General features: G+C 42.7%; 1 protein-coding gene and 1 non-coding gene across 2 annotated transcripts in view; one reads left to right on the top strand and one right to left on the bottom strand.

Moving 5' to 3' along the window:
• SLC16A10 (solute carrier family 16 member 10) overlaps positions 1–11,786 on the bottom strand; it is a 141,520-nt gene extending 129,734 nt beyond the window's left edge. Inside the window, exon 1 of the mRNA XM_014345446.4 lies at positions 11,073–11,786. Coding sequence (XP_014200932.4) covers positions 11,073–11,415 — 343 coding nt within the window. The 5' untranslated portion in view covers positions 11,416–11,786. The remainder of the gene's footprint in view (positions 1–11,072) is intronic.
• On the top strand, positions 7,872–7,978 carry LOC112440174 (U6 spliceosomal RNA). The gene has a single exon (XR_003028362.1). It is a non-coding gene; the product is annotated as a U6 spliceosomal RNA (small nuclear RNA).
• Positions 11,787–18,190: the final 6,404 nt, after the last annotated feature.

Genomic DNA, 18,190 nt, shown 5'->3' with positions numbered 1-18,190 from the left:
CCCCTGCCCCTGCAAAAAATGAACAAGAACTTAATGTGTAGTCACTGGCTGAGGCTCAGGTGTTACCACTACATTATAGAGCTCTTAACAATTGTGCATCTGATATTAAACATTTGTTTTGAACCAATATCAAAATATGGCCAAAGAATCTGATCTTATTAAAAATCAGATCCTTTTTTCAGTTTAAGCCTATTCCACAGTAACATTTTTCTCTGAGTAGAAGGAGACAAAACATAACACCTACAACTAAAACTCCATACATTTATCATTTATTCCTAAAAAACAACTTACTCTTAAGGGAAGTGTACTTACAGTCAATAACTACATGGCTGGGGTCCTCCTGTCAAAGTTTGAGTGCTACATTACTACAGGACAACAATGACAACTTCCTGCCCCATTCACACTAAAACATCAATTAACTTTGTGGAATGTCGTTGTTTAAACAACCACTGACAAATGTGAACCCTTTGAGATGCTGCTTTGAAGTTGCAACATAAAGTCAAAACTAATAAAAAGGATAATTAAGTAAGATGAAAAGGTTTTTATTAATAAAAACAGTCTCCAGACTAACCTACTTGACTTGGCATTAATACTTATCTACACAGAAAAGTCAATAAATATCACCATTTAATGAACAGGTAGTTTTCTATTTTTGTAATATTAAAACACATCTCAAAATTGGTCTTGGATCCAATCTAAATGAAACACAAATATAAATTTTGGCTTTCTGAACACAGGCAGAACACTGCTGATACAATTTACTCTTTTTAAAAATTTTACTACACTTTTTAATGTTAATTTTATTTTAATTAAAAGTAGAGATGGGGTCTCACTATGTTGCCCAGGCTGTTCTTGAACTCCTGGACTCAAGCGATCCTTCCACCTAGGGTTTTCTTTTTTTTTGAGACTGAGTTTCACTCTTGTTGCCCAGGCTGGAGTACAATGGCATGATCTTGGCTCATTGCAACCTCCACCTCGCGGGTTCAAGCGATTCTCCTACCTCAGCTTCCCCAGTAGCTGAGATTACAGGCATGCGCCACCATGCCCGGCTAATTTAGTATTTTTAGTAGAGACAGGGTTTCTCCATGTTGGTCAGGCTGGTCTCTAACTCCGGACCTCAAGTGATCCGCCCACCTCGGCCTCCCAAAGTGCTAAGATTTACAGGCATGAGCCACGGCACCCGGCCTCCATCAGGTTTTCAAAGTGCTGGGATTACAGGTATGAGCCACCCCGCCCAGCTGCAATTTAATCTTTAGCAAAAAATAGGTACTAGCTGAACTGCAGACCAATGCACCTTTCCGTAGGTGCAATGGACTTTTATCCACTAATTTAATCATTGACCTTTTATTTAGACTTAACTATCTAAAGGATACCTTTAACTGAATTTAAAACTCCTTAGTGAGTGATTCTTAAGTGGAGGCACTGGAGGAGGAAAGCAGCACAGCTCCCCTCACTCACTAAGAGGCATAGATCAGAAGTTCTAGAGGGGTACATTTACTAATTTTTTTAAAGCACACATTCAATATTATAATTCTGTATTTAAAGAACAAGAAAATAATTCTAATTATATCCACAACATAACTAAAAGTAAAGCTTGGCCGGGCATGGTGGCTCATGCCTGTAATCCCAGCACTTTGGGAGGCTGAGGCGGGTGGGTCACCTGAGATTAGGAGTTCGAGACCAGCCTCACCAACATGGCGAAACCCCACCTCTACTAAAAATACAAAAAAATTAGCCAGGCATGGTGGTGCGTGCCTGTAGTCCCAGCTACTCTGGAGGCTGGGACACGAAAATCGCTTGAACCCAGGCATCGGAGGTTGCAGTGAGCCGAGATCACACCACTGCACTCCAGCCTGGGCGACAGAGCAAGACTCTGTCTCCAAAAAAAAATACAAATAAAAATTTAAAAAATAAAAGTAAAGCTTGACAAAATTTTGGCTGATGGATAAATACAGAGTATGACATTGTCTTCTGCCACTCACAAGGAAAGGCAAACTACACTTGGATGTGCGCAACAAAATTCTGAAGTACCATGAGACTTTTATGTTTATCAAGAGGGGACAAAGGGAGTTACAAACACTGTTTTGGGGCCAGGCACAGTGGCTCAAACCTGTAATCCCAACACTCTGGGAGCCTGAGGTTGGAGGATCACTTGAGCTCAGGCATTTGAAACCAGCTTGGGCAATATAGAGAGACCCTCCCCCACAAAAAAATTTTTAAAAATTAGCCAGGTGTGGTGGTATGTGCCTGTAATCCCAGCTGTTCAGGAGGTTGGGGCAGGAGGATCCCTTGAGCCCAAGAGGTTGAGGTTATGGTGAGCCATCACATCACTGACTGCACTCCAGTCTGAGCAAGAGAGCAAGACCCTGTCTCTTAACAAAAAAAAGAAAAGAAAGAACGAAAGAAAAAAGATACACTGCTTTGGTCCACAAAGGAAACATTGCTTTGGTCCATATTCAGTATTTCTAATCTGTATTTCATACTTACGTCCATAATTAAAAATTAGTGAAATGAAAAAAGACTTCTTACTTGAAAATAAGGCAAGCCATTTCTTCATCGACTTTTTTTTAGTCCCTATATGCAAGGTGAGGAATTACTTTTGCTGTTAAAGAAGGCACTTTTACAAAGAGGTATGATCATACACATTTGGCATGTACGTTTGAAAGCACTGCTTTCCTCCATTCCTCCAGCCACTGATAGGCTATCTGTCTTATGTGGTGGGTCTGCGCAGTTCCCAGGTGTGCTGGAGTTTCCTGGTCTGAATCTCTGCCAATAAAAACATCCACAGTCCCTGTGTGGGTGGCACCAGGCCAAGGCAGGTGCTCAGAACTGTGGTGAGCTGACTGTTCACGTTATGTTTAGGGTTTAGCTTGTTTTTGTTAAGGTTTGCTTGTTTAATTTGAATATAAGACCAGATTTCTAGCTAGGCGGTGATAACTCTGGAATTCTTTTCCAAAAATGACATCACAGCATTTCTGATGACTTGAGTAGGAGACACTATTGAGAGAATATTCTAAAGAACATGCAAGTAAATATGTAGTAAATAGTTTCAGGCTGGGGACAGGAGTAGGATTCTACTTTCAGGACAACTTTGACATAAGTACAACTTTTTTCCAGCCAAAAAGTTGCTCTTAAGTTCAACTTAATAAAAGTAAATACTGATATCAATCCTAATACTGTGCAAGTTGCAACTTTCTTATCTATCCATGGAGGTAATGACATACCACAAGGCTACTCTAAAAAATAATGTACATGAAAGCCTTTTCTTTATGGTAATGGAATGTATTACTCCATTTTCATACTGTTATGAAGAAATATCTGCGGCTGGGTAATTTATAAAGAAAAAGAGGTTTAATGGACTCACAGTTCCACATGGCTAGGGAGGCCTCACAATCATGGTGGAAGGTGAAAGAGGAGCAAAGGCATGTCTTACATGGCAACAGGCAACAGAAAGTGTGCAGGGGAACTGCCCTTTATAAACCATCAGATCTCATGAGACTTATTAACTATCACAAGAACAGCACAGGAAAACCTGCCCCCATGATTCAATTACCTCCCTCCCATGACAAGTGTGGATTATGGGAGCTACAATTCAAGATGAGATTTGGGTGGGAACACAGCCAAACCATATCAGAGAATATAAAAATTACCACTTTAACAAATATGGATCATCTTTAAAATGGTTTTCACGGAATGTTTTATTAGAATAGGTTGAAATCAGGTTCTCTGTCTACCACTTTAAACATAATTTGTAACTTATTTGAATTCGTTCTCAAAACTCCAAAATGTAGCTACCCCCAATATTCCAAGTGCATCAAATACATAACAATTGCATAAAATCACTGTTTGTGTCCCAGGATTGTGACATAAGAATAAAATGGCCAACCATTTCATCAGAATCTCACAAGGACCAACCATCGCACTGAAGACAGGAGTGGCACACACAAAGGTACAGAGGCAAAAAGCAGCAAGACAAATTTGGGCCAGTGTAACACCTACAGGTTGGCTAGAACACAAAGACCAGTAAGGGAGAGAAGCAGGGGCAAGGCTAGAGGGCCAGGCAAGGGCCAGAGCTTGCAGGCCTTTGGAGTAGGGAGTTTGACATTTTCCTAAAAGTAATGAGTGTCACTGGGCATTTAAACAGAAAAATCATATGGTCCAATCTTTTAGAAAAATCACTCAGATGTACAACTGAGGACAAGCAATCCTGTTAAGGGGTTATGACTAATTGTTGCCAATAGTAATGAAGGTGGCCAGGCACAGTAGGTCCCGCCTGTAGTCCCAACACTTTGGGAAGTTGAGGCAGGAGGGTCGCTTGAGGCCAGGAGTTCAAGACAAGGCTGAGCAAAATAGCAAGATGCGATCTCCACACAAAAATTTTTTTTAATTAGCCGGCCATGGTGGCATGTGCCTGGTGTTGCAGCTACTCAAGAAGCTGAGATAGGAGGATTGCTTGAGCTTAGAAGTTTGAGGCTGCAGTGAGCTATGATCATGCCACTGCACTCCAGCCTGGGGAACACAGTGAGGCCCTATCCCAAAAAATAAAATAAAAAGTAAATGAAGGCATGAATTAAGACACAATAGTGAAAGAAAAGTGGGACTGATTTATGAGGCATTAAGAAGGTAAACACAAAAGAACTCTGATTTAACAAAACAGGTAAGGAAGGAAGAGAAATAAGAAGCTAAGATACATTCCAGGTTTCTGACTTAAACAACCAGAGGTATCATGCACTGAGAATTAAGAAGGAGGAATATGGATTCAGAAGAATGCCGACAAATGGACTGTCATTTTTGGTAGTAAGGGAAGGTTGTATGCTGTAGCTGAAAAATGAGTTCATGTTAGTTTAGTATGATGTACCTGTGTACCCAAATGGAACTGTCCAGAAATAGTAAATAAGAGTCTTGAACACAGAGATGAGATTTGGAAATAACAGCCCCAAGACAGTGGATGGAAGAAGGCAGGAAAAGTGAAGCAAGTATATGGCCAGGGACTGAGCCTCAAGGAACTGCAACAAAAAGATGTAGCAAATCACTTCAAAAGCAGAGTACAATTTATTCTAAAACACACCTCAAAATCGCTCCTGAAAAAATGTGTTATGCTTTTCATTTTGGCTAATTGGGTTCTTTCAGCAGTTAATTTTATTGAAATTATTAATTTTTAATTCCATGAAAAAACACCACAGGAATCTCACATTGTTGTATTTAATTAGAATTCACTATATATGCTATTCGGTCTCGCACTGAATCCAGAAACATTCTGGAAATGAAGTATGAAACGCCCATACCATACTCACTATTATTCCAAAATCCTAGAACCATTTTTATAATCTTCTCACTTATTTTAGCAGGTAGTTTAGATTGGTTTATTGCCATAAGTGAGTTCTCTTAGCTTTTCTACCTCTCTTCCAGTGTAAATAACAATCAGGTATTTTTCTTATAGTGAAAGATGTATAGGACCATGAACCAGATTATTTGTTCACTGTAACTAGCTCAACAAAGGACTGTTACTAAAAATTTTTCTAAGATACAGAAATGGCTAGTTATGCAGGCCGCTTTTCCTACTAAACAAAACAAAATCTCTTTAGCGTAAAGGCAAAACATAGCAGTTAATTTCTGAACTATAGCCAAAATTTCCTATAATCTAGGTGTCACATACAACTGTACAATGTGGATATCAGTATAACTGTAAATGTGAAAACTTGGTGTGGGGGGAACAATTTCTGAGGAAGCACTAACTGACCTGAAGTTTCAGAGGGGCTAGCAAGATACATGGAGAGGTGCTGCAAGATTCATTCATCCCTAAATGCTACTGAAAATCCTACTTTGTGATTGTAACCATCTAAAAAGAAATCTGTCTCCATACAGAGAGTGTAGAGTTGCGTTAAAGATTATAGCCAAAGAACCTCCCTTTCAGGACCTTTTTGATAATCTACTTCCAAACTACTTAATTTTTAATGTTTTGATTTACACTTTTTTTGTGTGTGTGAGACAAAGTTTCTCTCTTGTTGCCCAGGCTGGAGTGAAATGGCACAATCTCAAAACAAATAAAAAGCCCTAGGCTCTTCATTAGTTCCATGGGTTTTCCAGTATCTAGCAGAGTTAAAACAAAGTTGCTCTTTCTTTTTTCTTTTTTTCTTTTCTTTTTTTTTTTTTTTGAGACGGAGTTTCACTCTTGTTGCCCATGCTGGAGTACAGTGGCGCCATCTTGGCTCACTACAACCTCTGCCTCCCAGGTTCAAGCAATTCTCCTGCCTCAGCCTCCCGAATAGCTGGGATTACACGCATCCGCCACCATGCCCAGCTAATTTTTTGTATTTTTAGTAGAAACGGGGTTTCACCATCTTGGCCAGGCTGGTCTCGAACTCCTGACCTCAGGTGATCCACCTGCCTCGGCCTCCCAAAGTGCTGGGATTACAGGCATGAGCCACTGCGCCCAGCCCAAAATTGTACTTTCTAAAGAAAAACAATGTTCCACTTAATTGTATTTCTTTGTATTCTTCCCCAGAGTGTCTGATTCCTCTCTACCTAGGCAAGAAGAATACACATGTGAACAGGTAAAAATTCAACTAAAAAGAGACAACTTGGCCAGGCGCGGTGGCTTATGCCTGTAATCCCAGCACTTTGGGAAGCTGAGGCAGGTGGATCACGAGGTCAGGAGTTTGAGACCAGCCTGGCCAATATGGTGAAACCCTGTCTCTACTAAAAATACAAAAATTAGCCAGGTGTGGTGGCACACGCAGGTAGTCCAGCTACTCGGAAGGCTGAGGCAGAATTGCTTGCATCCGGGAGGCAGTGGTTGCAGTGAGCCGAGATGGTGCCACTGCACTCCAGCCTGGGCGACAGAGCGAGAATCTGTCTCAAAAAAAAAAAAAAAAAAAAAAAAAAAGAGACAACTCAAGCTCAGCTTGCTCCCTCAGACAGAGCAGTATGTGTGAGACACTCCTCTGAGTGCCATGTCATTGGCAGCTGGGCACCATAATGGGACTGTGATGCCGTCAGCATTTTTCATTGGTTCTACTGCCCAACTTGGAGTTGGCTTACTTCCCCTTTCCAAAGTCTTAATTACACCAAGTGAGATTTATAACCATAGAGAAAGAGGCGTCAAATGCCTTCCCCACCCCCAACCCCACCACCTGTTGAAATGACCTTAGAATTTCAGCCTTTTATAGTAAAACTGAGTCCTGTTATATTGAAAATCCTTCAGGGAAATATTCTATTACTTCTGGTCTGTTATTAATTTGTATCCCACAACAGATCCTAAGCTACTTTGAAACAGCTGACATTTTCTCTCTCAGTCATTATCTCCAGTCCCCAGGACAGAGCCCAAAACAAAGCGTGTTAGATAACTTGGTAAACATTTGTATAAAGAGAATTAACAGTAAGATGTGTAAACTCACTTACACCTTAGTGTGAATGAACTTCTTCAGGCCCTTTCCTGAGAAATTTTGGGTAGATTATCCATTGCGTGGGAAGAGTTAACAGAGCCCTGAAGAGAAGTGAGCCTAAGAAAGGCTCCTCCTCAGTTCTGCCTAGAAACATTGTCCTGCTGTGGATCAATCTAAAAGTTCTTCAAAGGAAACCCCAGACTTTTGCTTGAACGGCATATGGAAGTATCTTGTTCTTCTATGGAAGTCTCTCTACACTTCAGAAATATAGTTTGAGACATTAATAATTTGCAATTGTTTATTCACCACAAAGTAGGACCAAGAAACAGGGACCCTTCTTTCTAATCCCAGAATGCATGGTAGAGCACTCAACCAATCACTAACACTTAAATTAATCAACAACATAAAAAACATCGTATTTGCAGAATGTTATCTAGTCAATGCAATATGATGAATGATTAAAACCCAGCTCCTGGTGCTTGCTTCAGTAGCACTTTGAACAACAATCTACTAAAATTGGAATGACACAGAGAAGATTAGCGTGACCCCTGAACAAGGATGACATGCAAATTCATGAAGCATTCCATATTTTAAATAAATAAATAATTAAAATAAAAATCCCAGCTCTTAGAGTCAGATAAGCCTGGGGTTGAATTCTGGCTCCACTTCTTACTTAAACTCTGTAAGCCTGAGTTCCCATATCTGAAAAGAAAGATATTAACAAAGTCTATCAGAGAATCGTGGTAAGGTTTAAATAGGAACGCATCTAAAGTGCTTAGCCACAGGAAAGTACTCAAGAAATGCGCACCATCATTTGGAGACCTAGATTCCATTCCACCACCACCTCCCTGTATATCCTTAGGCTAGTCACTTGCTATAAAGAAGTAATGGAAACGAGGAGACAGAACTAGCTGTACTCTAACACCAGGATTATCCATCATGAGTACGGTAATAGAAAATAGACCAAAACTTTGAAAAATAAAAGGCTTAAACAAATTCCAGATATTTTTTGGCATGTATTTGAAGCTTGCATATGCTTGATCACAGATGACTCAGCATTCGAATATCAAAGTGAAAAAATGTGACCAATCAAACTTCAAAGCAGATATTCTCAAATAACAGTGACTGTGGTAGATGAGGGACTTCATGAAACACCTTTGTGTGTGTGTGTGTGCACTGAAGGAAAGAGAAAGGGGTAGGAGACAGGGGAAGAGAGAGAGATCTCAACAATAACTGGCTTAAAGACTATCTTGTAACCATTTTTTCAGCACTAAGTTTAAATCTGTTTTCTTCCTCAGCCCTTAACATCTATCAGTCATATATGTATTACCTAGCACCCAAGTAATGGCCATTGTTCAATCTAGATGCTGTGTTATACAGGGCCATTACAAGTGCATAGGGCCCTTCTGTAGGAATCAGACAAAGGGCACCCAGAGCCCAGGCTGGTTTTCAGTCCCCACTTACCCCTGAGTTGGGCACCCTTGTGCAATGGCACAACCATAAATAGATATACAGCAGTCAGGCAGAGAAACACAAAGATCTTCACACATTTAACTAGCATACCTGTACAACTGTTTATATGATATATACCCACACATACACAAACATGACTGAAAAAGTTGTCAAAGACTGAACTGAGTAAAAAGAAAAAAGATATTCATCAAAATGGAAAACACAAAGTTCCACAGAGTGCAAAAGAAAAACCAGGTTCCTTCCCTCACTCTCAGCTACCCAGTATTGGGATATTGTAGCCAATTAGAACTTTGGGGACAAGTAGTAGGTAGAGACTTTGACACTGCAAAATTCTCATCCCTGGCAAAGCTATGGTCTCTCTGGCAATTGCTCTCTCTCTCTCAAAAAAAAAAAAAAAAAAACCCACCCACAGACACCAAAGGATCTACTTAACTGAATTTGCAAAAACAATGATAAACAAAAGACTGCTGTTATCTTGACTGCATTAAAAAATCTGTAATCCGAGGCAGGAATATGGTAAATGTTGGAACTAGTCTTTAAATGTTAACTCTGTCAATTCTGCCTTCTTTTGGGGCTTTTCTCTCTGACACCCAATACTCATATAGAAAAGACAACAAACTATTTTTGTTTGCTATTATATATGCATATCTCCCCTGCTAAACTTTACAATGATTACTTCCCTTAAATGGTAAGGATATGTTACTACATTTTTAACACTTTTTGTACCTAGCCCATTGACCCGCATACCACAGCAGTTTCAATAGCTATTTAAAGAACAGAAATTCCAGGTTAAATATGGTACCGTATTCACATGCATAACGAGAGTGTACAAGAATATTCACTGCAGCATTGTTTAGAATGAGTTTGGAAGCAATCTAAATGCCCATCAAAGGGAGAATGCATAGAGTATAATATAGTCAAACAATGCAAACCACGTAAGTTAAAATGGAAAGAATTTGAGTTATCAGTTCACACTGAGGTATTATGTGGATAAATCACAAACATGATGCGGAATGGAAGAAAAGTAAGCTGCAGAATGATACAAATAGTTTAATAGTATTTATATCAGGTTTTAAAACTCTCAGCATAACCCAGCATTACCTTTGTCTCAGAATTTATTACAGTCTTGCCCATTCCTCATATGCATACTAAAGACCTAAGAAATATTCACTCTAAAAATAATAGAAAATCAAGGTTAAAAAAAAGACTATTAATCATATAAAGTTACCCCAAATGATGGGGAGGGAGGTTGATTTAGTAATGGAAATCACTTAGCCCTTGAAGTCAGTTGATATGTGTTTTATTGCCATTCTACTACCCACCAAGACACTTTCACTGAGCTACAGTTTTCTCACCCAAATGGGGTTGACCGCGCTCACCTTGCAGGATAAAGTGAAAGAATTTATGTTAAAGTGTCATGCAGAAGGTCTTAGATTTGTTTTTTGCCTAACCAGCCAAAAAGTCATAATAATGCTCCACAGGGAGAAAACGCTGAATCTGCACCTTTTGTATCTAATTTACTATATGGCTAAAAAAAAATGTCAAAAAACACAACAGGAAGAGGGAAGAAGCAACCCTTCACCTTCCTCATCCTAGTCCCTAATCCGGCTGCCTCCAGTGTTTTCTACATTTAACCCAGAGGGCAAAAAAAGGCGGGGGGACGGGAACGCACGGAACCGTGACTCTTGCAGGGCCCCCTTTGGAACTCCAGTGACCTTCGTACAAATCTCTTTCATTCCTCCAAACTCCACCCCCCGCCCCGCCAACATACGCACACCCCTCTGCGGCCCAGGAAGGCAGGTGAAGAACTACATAACTGGCATAGTCACGAAAGAGACCACAAAAATGACAGGGCGATGACTGGGGTTGAAGGTTCTGGGGTTCTGTTTGTTTTCAAACAATAAAAGGAAGGGCTCCTGTGGACTGTTAGCGTCTGCTCTGCTGAGGGGAAAGGAGGACGATCTCGGCAAGTAAGTTCTGCGACCTGCTTGCAAACACACAGCTCTGCAGCTGGATTCCATATAAAGACGGGCACCCCGAGGCCCCAGAAGCGGCAGGCTCTGTCTGCAACTCGAAAGACCCCCCTGCTCGCACCCTCTGGCACAGGGACCCACCGACATGCACACTCGGAGGCAGACACAGCCCACACGCGGGATGCGCTCGGGGGCCCCACGCGGGTCGCCCAGGCTGGCCTCGGCGGGCGCCGCGCCTCACCTGTCTTAAAGACCATCTTGTCATCGTCTTTGGAGCCGAAGGTTTCCAGCATGGACACGAAGAGCACCCCGCAAGCGTTCTGGATGCCGAACACCGACCCGTTGCACCACATGGCCGCCAGCATCACCAGCCAGCCCCAGCCGCCCTCGGGGGGTTCGGGGGGCTCATGGGGCTCCGCGGTCGCCGGCCCCGCCAGCTCCACCTCCACCTTCTCGACAGCCGCCTCGGGGCTGTCCGAGGGTCCCGGGCCGGGCGGCAGAGCGGCCCCCGTGGGCGCGGGGCCGAGCGGCTGCGCCTCGCTCGTGCCCCGCGCGGAGTCCGGCTCCTCCTGGGAGAGCACCATGGCCCGAGGCGGGCCCCTCAGGCGCCGGAGAAGCGCGAGGGACGCGAGTTACCAGCGGGCTCCCGGAGGAGCTGCGGGGCTCCTGGCGGGCTAACGAGGCCGAGGCGAGGGCGGCGGAGCCCCTGGCGGGCGGGCGGGCTGGCAGTGCGCAGGCGGCCAGCGCGCAGGCGGCCGCGAGGACAGCTGGCGCGCGCGAACACCTCGGGGATCGACACCGAAGCCTCTAGGTCACAGCCCCGCACCCCCGACTGAGCCCACTGCCAGCCGCCGGTTCTTAAAAGCACCCCCCGCCCCGCCGGCTGGGGGCGTGGCCGGGAGCGGGACGTGCCCCCACAGCCTCCAGATGATTGGGCCTCGGAGAGCGGAGGCGGGGCGCCCCGCGGCGCGCGGCCCCAGGTGCCCGTTGCAGACGCTGTCTGCGCGCGCGTCTGCGACGGGGCCTCCTCCTGCTCAGAGAGGGGCACAGATGTGTGGGTCACCCCGCCTCAAAGCATGAGCAGAAGGGGCGCGTCTCCTAGGTGCGGGCGCGGTGGGCCTTCAGGAGAGCCGCACTGGATCTTTAGCCTCAACTCACCGACACAGCGTCACAGTCACACTAACATTGTCTCGATTGTGTTTGTTTTATGTTTTGGCATTCACCTCTCAGTACTAATTATAATATGTAAGATTCGTTATGCCACCTGGCTTCTTAAATAAGTCATCTGAAGGATCAAAGCCCTTATTTTATTACTTCAGTTCCATTCTCTTGCATTCGTATACAATTTCCTTATGAATATTTGGCACACCAAAGATGCTTATTTTCAGTCCTCACTGGACTGCAATTCCGAAGTCTTCAACCAACAAACATTTTTAACAGACAGCTAGAAAGCATTACTTTTCAACTACATCAGAGTCGTTTTCACTTTAAACAAAAACTAAAACCTGTATTCAACTCCTCTGTCTCCCTGAAGCATGGAGTGCCATCCTATGTAAAAGAAAGGAAGAGTAACCTGCTATGCAATATTGAGGATGCTTCTTAATTTCTGTTATTCGTATTCTTCACTTCAATCAAAGTCAAAATATGCTAGTTACTTGATGTGCCCACCACTGTGATAGAGTACACAGATGAGTGCGATTGATCTCGTTTCTGCTTCTTATCAGTTGATAAACTGGTAGGAAAAAAGAGTCCTGGGAGAGACTAGGAGGCTCAGATGATGTGTTATAATACATGTACAAAAGAGAGAGATGAGATAGTCCCTTAAATTCTCTCCAAACACTGTAGAAGAGCCTCTACAGCAAACAGCCTTTGGCCGAAGCCCTGATTCATACATACGACTTCAGTGGGTCAAGACAGGAAAAGAGCATTCCAAGTAGAGAAAATAGCATAAACTAAGGAAAGCAAGCCGTGCTTGGTTGTGGAATGGGGAACATAGCTCAAGTGTAATCTGCCTTAGAAATGAGGGTAAAATAGTAAACAAAGGAATAGGCACATAAGTGCACAAAAATGGGTGTATGAAGATGATACCCCAGTATTGTTGGAAATAAGGAAAATTTGGAAGTATAATGTACATTGGTAAAAGACTGATTAGATACTTACTTTAAAACCTCTAAAAGTTCTGAAGGTCATCTGTATTTATTGACTTTGAAAGTTGTCCACAACATATTATTGGGCAAAGAAAGCACATCGATTATATATTTGCATGCACACAAACAAACACATATGTAAGAATTATCCATGAGTCAATACTGATGTAAGTAAATGATTAAATAAATAATGAGGAGAGAATAGACAAATCTCTCCTGCAGGAAATGTAAATACTTTATGAACATACTCCCTCCCTCATGGAGGTGAAGTACAATGGTTTACTCTTTAAGTGTGGGTATGCATAGTAACTTTCTTCCAAAGAGTATAGGATGGAAAGGGGGAGTGGGGGGAAGAAATAACTTTAGGGTGCAAAAAATGGCACACAGTACCTCAACTAGATGATAATGAATCCCCGATATGATGTGATGAAAATGGTGCTTTACCTCTGTGGTCTTCCTGCCAAAACCCATAATCCCTGGCTAACCATCAGAAAAACATTAGACAAATCCCAATCAAGGACAGTCTACAAAATACCCATTAAGTACTTTCATTACTGTAAAAGTCATCAAAAACAAGGAAAGTCTGAGAAACTGTCACAGTAAAAAAGAGTCTAAGAGGGCTGGGCGTCGTGGCTCATGCTGGTAATCCCAGCACTTTGGGAGGCCGAGGCGGGCGGATCACTTGAGGTCAGGAGTTCGAGACCAGCCTGGCCAATATGGCGAAACCCCATCTCTACCAAAAATACAAAAATTAGCCAGGCATAGTGGCGTGGGCCTGTAATCCCAGATACTCAGGTGGCTGAGGCAGGAGAATCGCTTGAACCCAGAAGGCAGAGGTTGCAGTGAGCTGAGATCACGCCACTGTACCCCAGCCTGGGTGACAGTGAGATTCCAACTCAAAAAAAAAAAAAAAAGCCTAAGAGACATGATAACTAAATGTAATGTGATATCCTGGATGGATACTGGAACAGAAAAAGGACATTAGATTAAAAGTAAAGAAATATGAACAAAATGTGGGCTTTAGTTAATAATAATGTATCAACATTGGGTCATTAATTGTAACAAATGAGGCAAGGTGTGGTGGCTCAAGCCTGTAATCCCAGCACTTTGGGAGGCTCAGGTGGGAGGATTGCTTGAGGCCAGGAATTCAAGATCAGCCTGAGCAACATTGCTGAGACCAGCAACCAGGTTGGTCTCGAACTCCTGGCCTCAAGCAACATAAGTAATAATCCATCTCTTTAAAAAAAGAGTGTTTACTTCTAACTACCAATAGGCTATTGAATGGAGCAGAGTTTTAGGTGTCCAGGAAAACTACCTTCTATTTCTATGTCCACACTAATCAACAACTCACATTGTGTTATTGGATTGACCTCATCTTCTCCACCTGAAAATATGAACCTGTTTACTTATAACTACAGCATAGTGACATAGTGATGGTATTTTTTTTTTTTTTTCCTGAGATGGAGTCTCACTCTGTCACCAGGCTGGAGTACAGTGGCCCAATCTCGGCTCACTTCAACTTCCGCCTCCCAGGTTCAAGCGATTCTCCTGCCTCAGCCTCCTGAGTAGCTGGGACTACAGGCGTGCACCACCACACCCAGCTAATTTTTGTATTTTTAGTAGAGATGGGGTTTTACCATGTTGGCCAGGGTGGTCTCGATCTCTTGACTTCGTAATCTGCCTGCCTTGGCCTCCCAAAGTGCTGGGATTACAGGCATGAGCCACCATGCTCAGCGCAGTGATGGTATGTTTTTAATGAGTTCCTATTTATTAAGTGCTTTGAGATCAGATAAAAAGATTTATAAAATTTTAAAAGGTATAATAGTTCATTAAATCTAAATGCCAACAGTGCTTTATGTAGGCCTTTTCATCTGTAGTTGATGTTAAACTTATTTATTAAACAAAACAATCCACTTGATTCCTTATTCTATTTCAAAAGACCAACCTTTCCCATTTAGGACAGTCTTATTTATTTATTTTTATTTTGTTTTATTTTATTTTTGAGACAGAGTCTCGCTCTGTCACCCAGGCTGAAGTGCAGTGGTAAGATCTCGGTTCACTGCAACTCCACCTCCTAGGTTCAAGTGATTCTCCTGCCTCAGCCTCCCAGGATGGTCTTGATCTCCTGACCTCATGATCCGCCTGCCTCTGCCTCCCAAAGTGCTGGGATTACAGGTGTAAGCCACTGTGCCTGGCCCTTTCTTTTTTTTTTTTTTTTTTTTGAGACAGAGTCTCTCTCTGTCCCCGAGGCTGGAGGGCAGTGGCACAATCTCAGCTCACTGCAACCTCTGCCTCCTGAGTTCAAGTGATTCTCCTGCCTCAGCCTCCCAAGTAGCTGGGATTACAAGCACGTGCCACCACGCCCAGCTATTTTTTGTATTTTCAGTAGAGACAAGGTTTCACCATGTTGGCCAAGCTGGTCTCGAACTCCTCATCTCAAGTGATTTGCCCACCTCAGCTTCCCACAGTGCTGAGATTACAGGCGTGAGCCACCACGCAGGGCCAAAAAATGCACTTTAAAAATGAGACTGAACTAATTCTCTCATCTCCACTTTTTTACCTCTCTTTCAGAAGTCCCATCAACCTGATTCTCCTTTGGTATTACTCCTAATCCTCCCAAATCCAAGCTGAAACCTGGGTCTGCTTCCTAATATACTTCTCCCCTGGTTCTCTCAAACGCAATCCTGTCAACTCTAGCTCCAGAAGGTCTTTTGCCTGGTTCCCTACTCTCCATCCTTGCTGCTGATTCCTTAATGATTCCTTATCATTTCTCAAGGACCATCATAATGACCTACTAATTAGTCTTGCTGCCAACAAATTCTGCCTGCACCAATTCATCCTCTAACCTATACCTGCCGAAACTCTGTTCTGCAGTCTTAAGGCCTGCTCCTCATTTCAGGAACAAGTATAAACGCCTCTATTCCTCCCTGCAGACCCTGCTTCTGAAATGACCACCTCTCCCCTTTTCCGAATGGTGAAATCTCACTCAATCTTCAAGGCTCCACTCTAAAATGGAATTCACTTCTCTGAAGCCTTTACTGATCCTTCCGCTAGTCTTCCATATTTTATTTATAGCAGTTTTTATGGTCAGTAGAATGGTTTTCAATCTCCTTGGCTAGTGTAGGAATTTTCAGACAGGTCAGATAGTCTTTCACAAATCTTTGAACCACAGCACCAAGTAGTGTTAGTGCACAACAAATATTTATTGAACCAAATTGAATAGAATTCAAAAATAATTTAAAGAACCACAAAGTGTGTAATTGAGAAGATTCCGTATTTTCAGGTGAAAACTTTTCAATATGTTTAAATCATGTGTTTCTTTTTTTAGTTATAGAAGTAATACAGAGCCTGGCAAGGTGGCTCACATCTGTAATCCCAGCACTTTGGGAGGCTGAGGTGGGCAGATTATTTGAGGTCAGGAGTTTGAGACCAGCCTGGCTAACATGATGAAACCCCATCTCTACTAAAAATACAAAAAATTAGCCAGGCATGGTGGCATATGCTTGTAATCCCAGCTACTTGGGAGGCTGAGGCAGGAGAGTCCTTGAACCAGTGAGGCGGAGGTTGCAGTGAGCCAAGATCACGCCATTGCACTCCAGCCTGGGCTATAAGAGTGAAACTCAGTCTAAAAAAAAAAAAAGGCCGGATGCAGTGGCTCACGCATGTAATCCCAACACTTTGGGAGGCCGAGGTGGGTGGATCACCTGAGGTCAGGAGTTCGAGACCAGCCTGGCCAACATGGAGAAACCCCGTCTCTACTAAAAATGCAAAAATTAGCCAGGGGTGGTGGCGCACGCCTGTAGTCCCAGCTACTCAGGAGGCTGAGACAGGAGAATCACCTGAATCTGGGAGGTGGAGGTTTCAGTGAGCCGAGGTCGTGCCATTGCACTCCAGCCTGGGCAACAAGAACAAAACTCTGTCTCAAAAAAAAAAAAAAAAAAAAGAATACAGGCCAGGTATAGTGGTTTACACCTGTAATCCTAGCACTTTGGTTTGGGAGGCCAAGGTGGGAGGATTACTTGAGCCCAGGAGTTCTAGACCAACCTAGACAACATGGTGAGACCCTATCTCTACAGACAAAAAAAAAAAAAAAAAAAAAGTAATACATGCTTGTTATAGCAAATACCATAAAAACAATAAAGCTTAAATCATTTATTATAGCCCAGGCATGGTGGCTCAACCCTGTAATCCCAGCACTTTGGGAGGCCAAGGCAGGTGGATAACTTGAGGCCAGGAGTTTGAGACCAGTCTGGCCAACATGTTGAAACCCTATCTCTACAAAAATTACAAAAATTATCTGGGTGTGGGGGCACACACCTGTAATCCCAGCTACTTGGGACGCTGAGGCATGAGAATCACTTGAAACCAGGAGGCAGAGGTTGCAGTGAGCCCAGATGGTGCCACTGCACTCCAGCCTGGGCAACACAGCGAGACTCTGTCTCAAAAATATATATATATATATTTATTATAGAACCACTCAAATAACCCATTTTAACCTTAATATTTATTAATTATGCATGTATGAGAGATACCATATTTGTTTTGTATTTTTCCTGTAAAAATGGTATAGTATCACCAAAAAAAATTAAGCAACTCTTTTGATCCTTAATTAAAATTGTTGCATTCAAGATGATAAGTGAAACATGAAGAAGCCTGATAAGATTAGGATGCCCAGAGGACAACTAGAGTCATTTATACGTAGGGGTTCTGCCACAGGCCTTCTCCAGAGGTTCTTATGTCTCAAATCTATACATCAGCAAACATACCTACCGATTATTATATATTATGAACCTTCAGGATGGCTCAAAAGCCGTAGGTCCACTGTATTTTCTTCTAGTCTTTGTTTCTATGCATTTTTAAACAAAATGAGAATCATAGTTTAATGGACTTAATTGTGTCCCCAACCCCAAAATTCATATGTTGAAGCCCTAGCCCCCAGTGCCTCAGAATGTGACTGTACTTGGAGGTAGCACCTTCAAAGAGCTAATTAAATTAAAATGGGGTCATTATGGTGGACCCTAATCCAATATGACTGGAGTCCACATCAGAAGAGGGGATTGGAACCTAGAGAGTGACCAGGAAAAGGCCATGTGAGGACACGGGAAGGAAGACGTCTGCAAGCCAAGGAGAATGGCCTTGGGAGAAATCACACCTGCTGCTGATACCTTGATCTGGACTTCCAGACTCCAGAAGTGTGAGAAAATATATTTCT

Source organism: Pan paniscus, chromosome 5, assembly GCF_029289425.2.
Source record: "Pan paniscus chromosome 5, NHGRI_mPanPan1-v2.0_pri, whole genome shotgun sequence".
NCBI lineage: Eukaryota > Metazoa > Chordata > Mammalia > Primates > Hominidae > Pan > Pan paniscus.
Note: the sequence above shows the minus strand (reverse complement) of the source record. Positions and strands in the feature narration are given on the sequence as shown.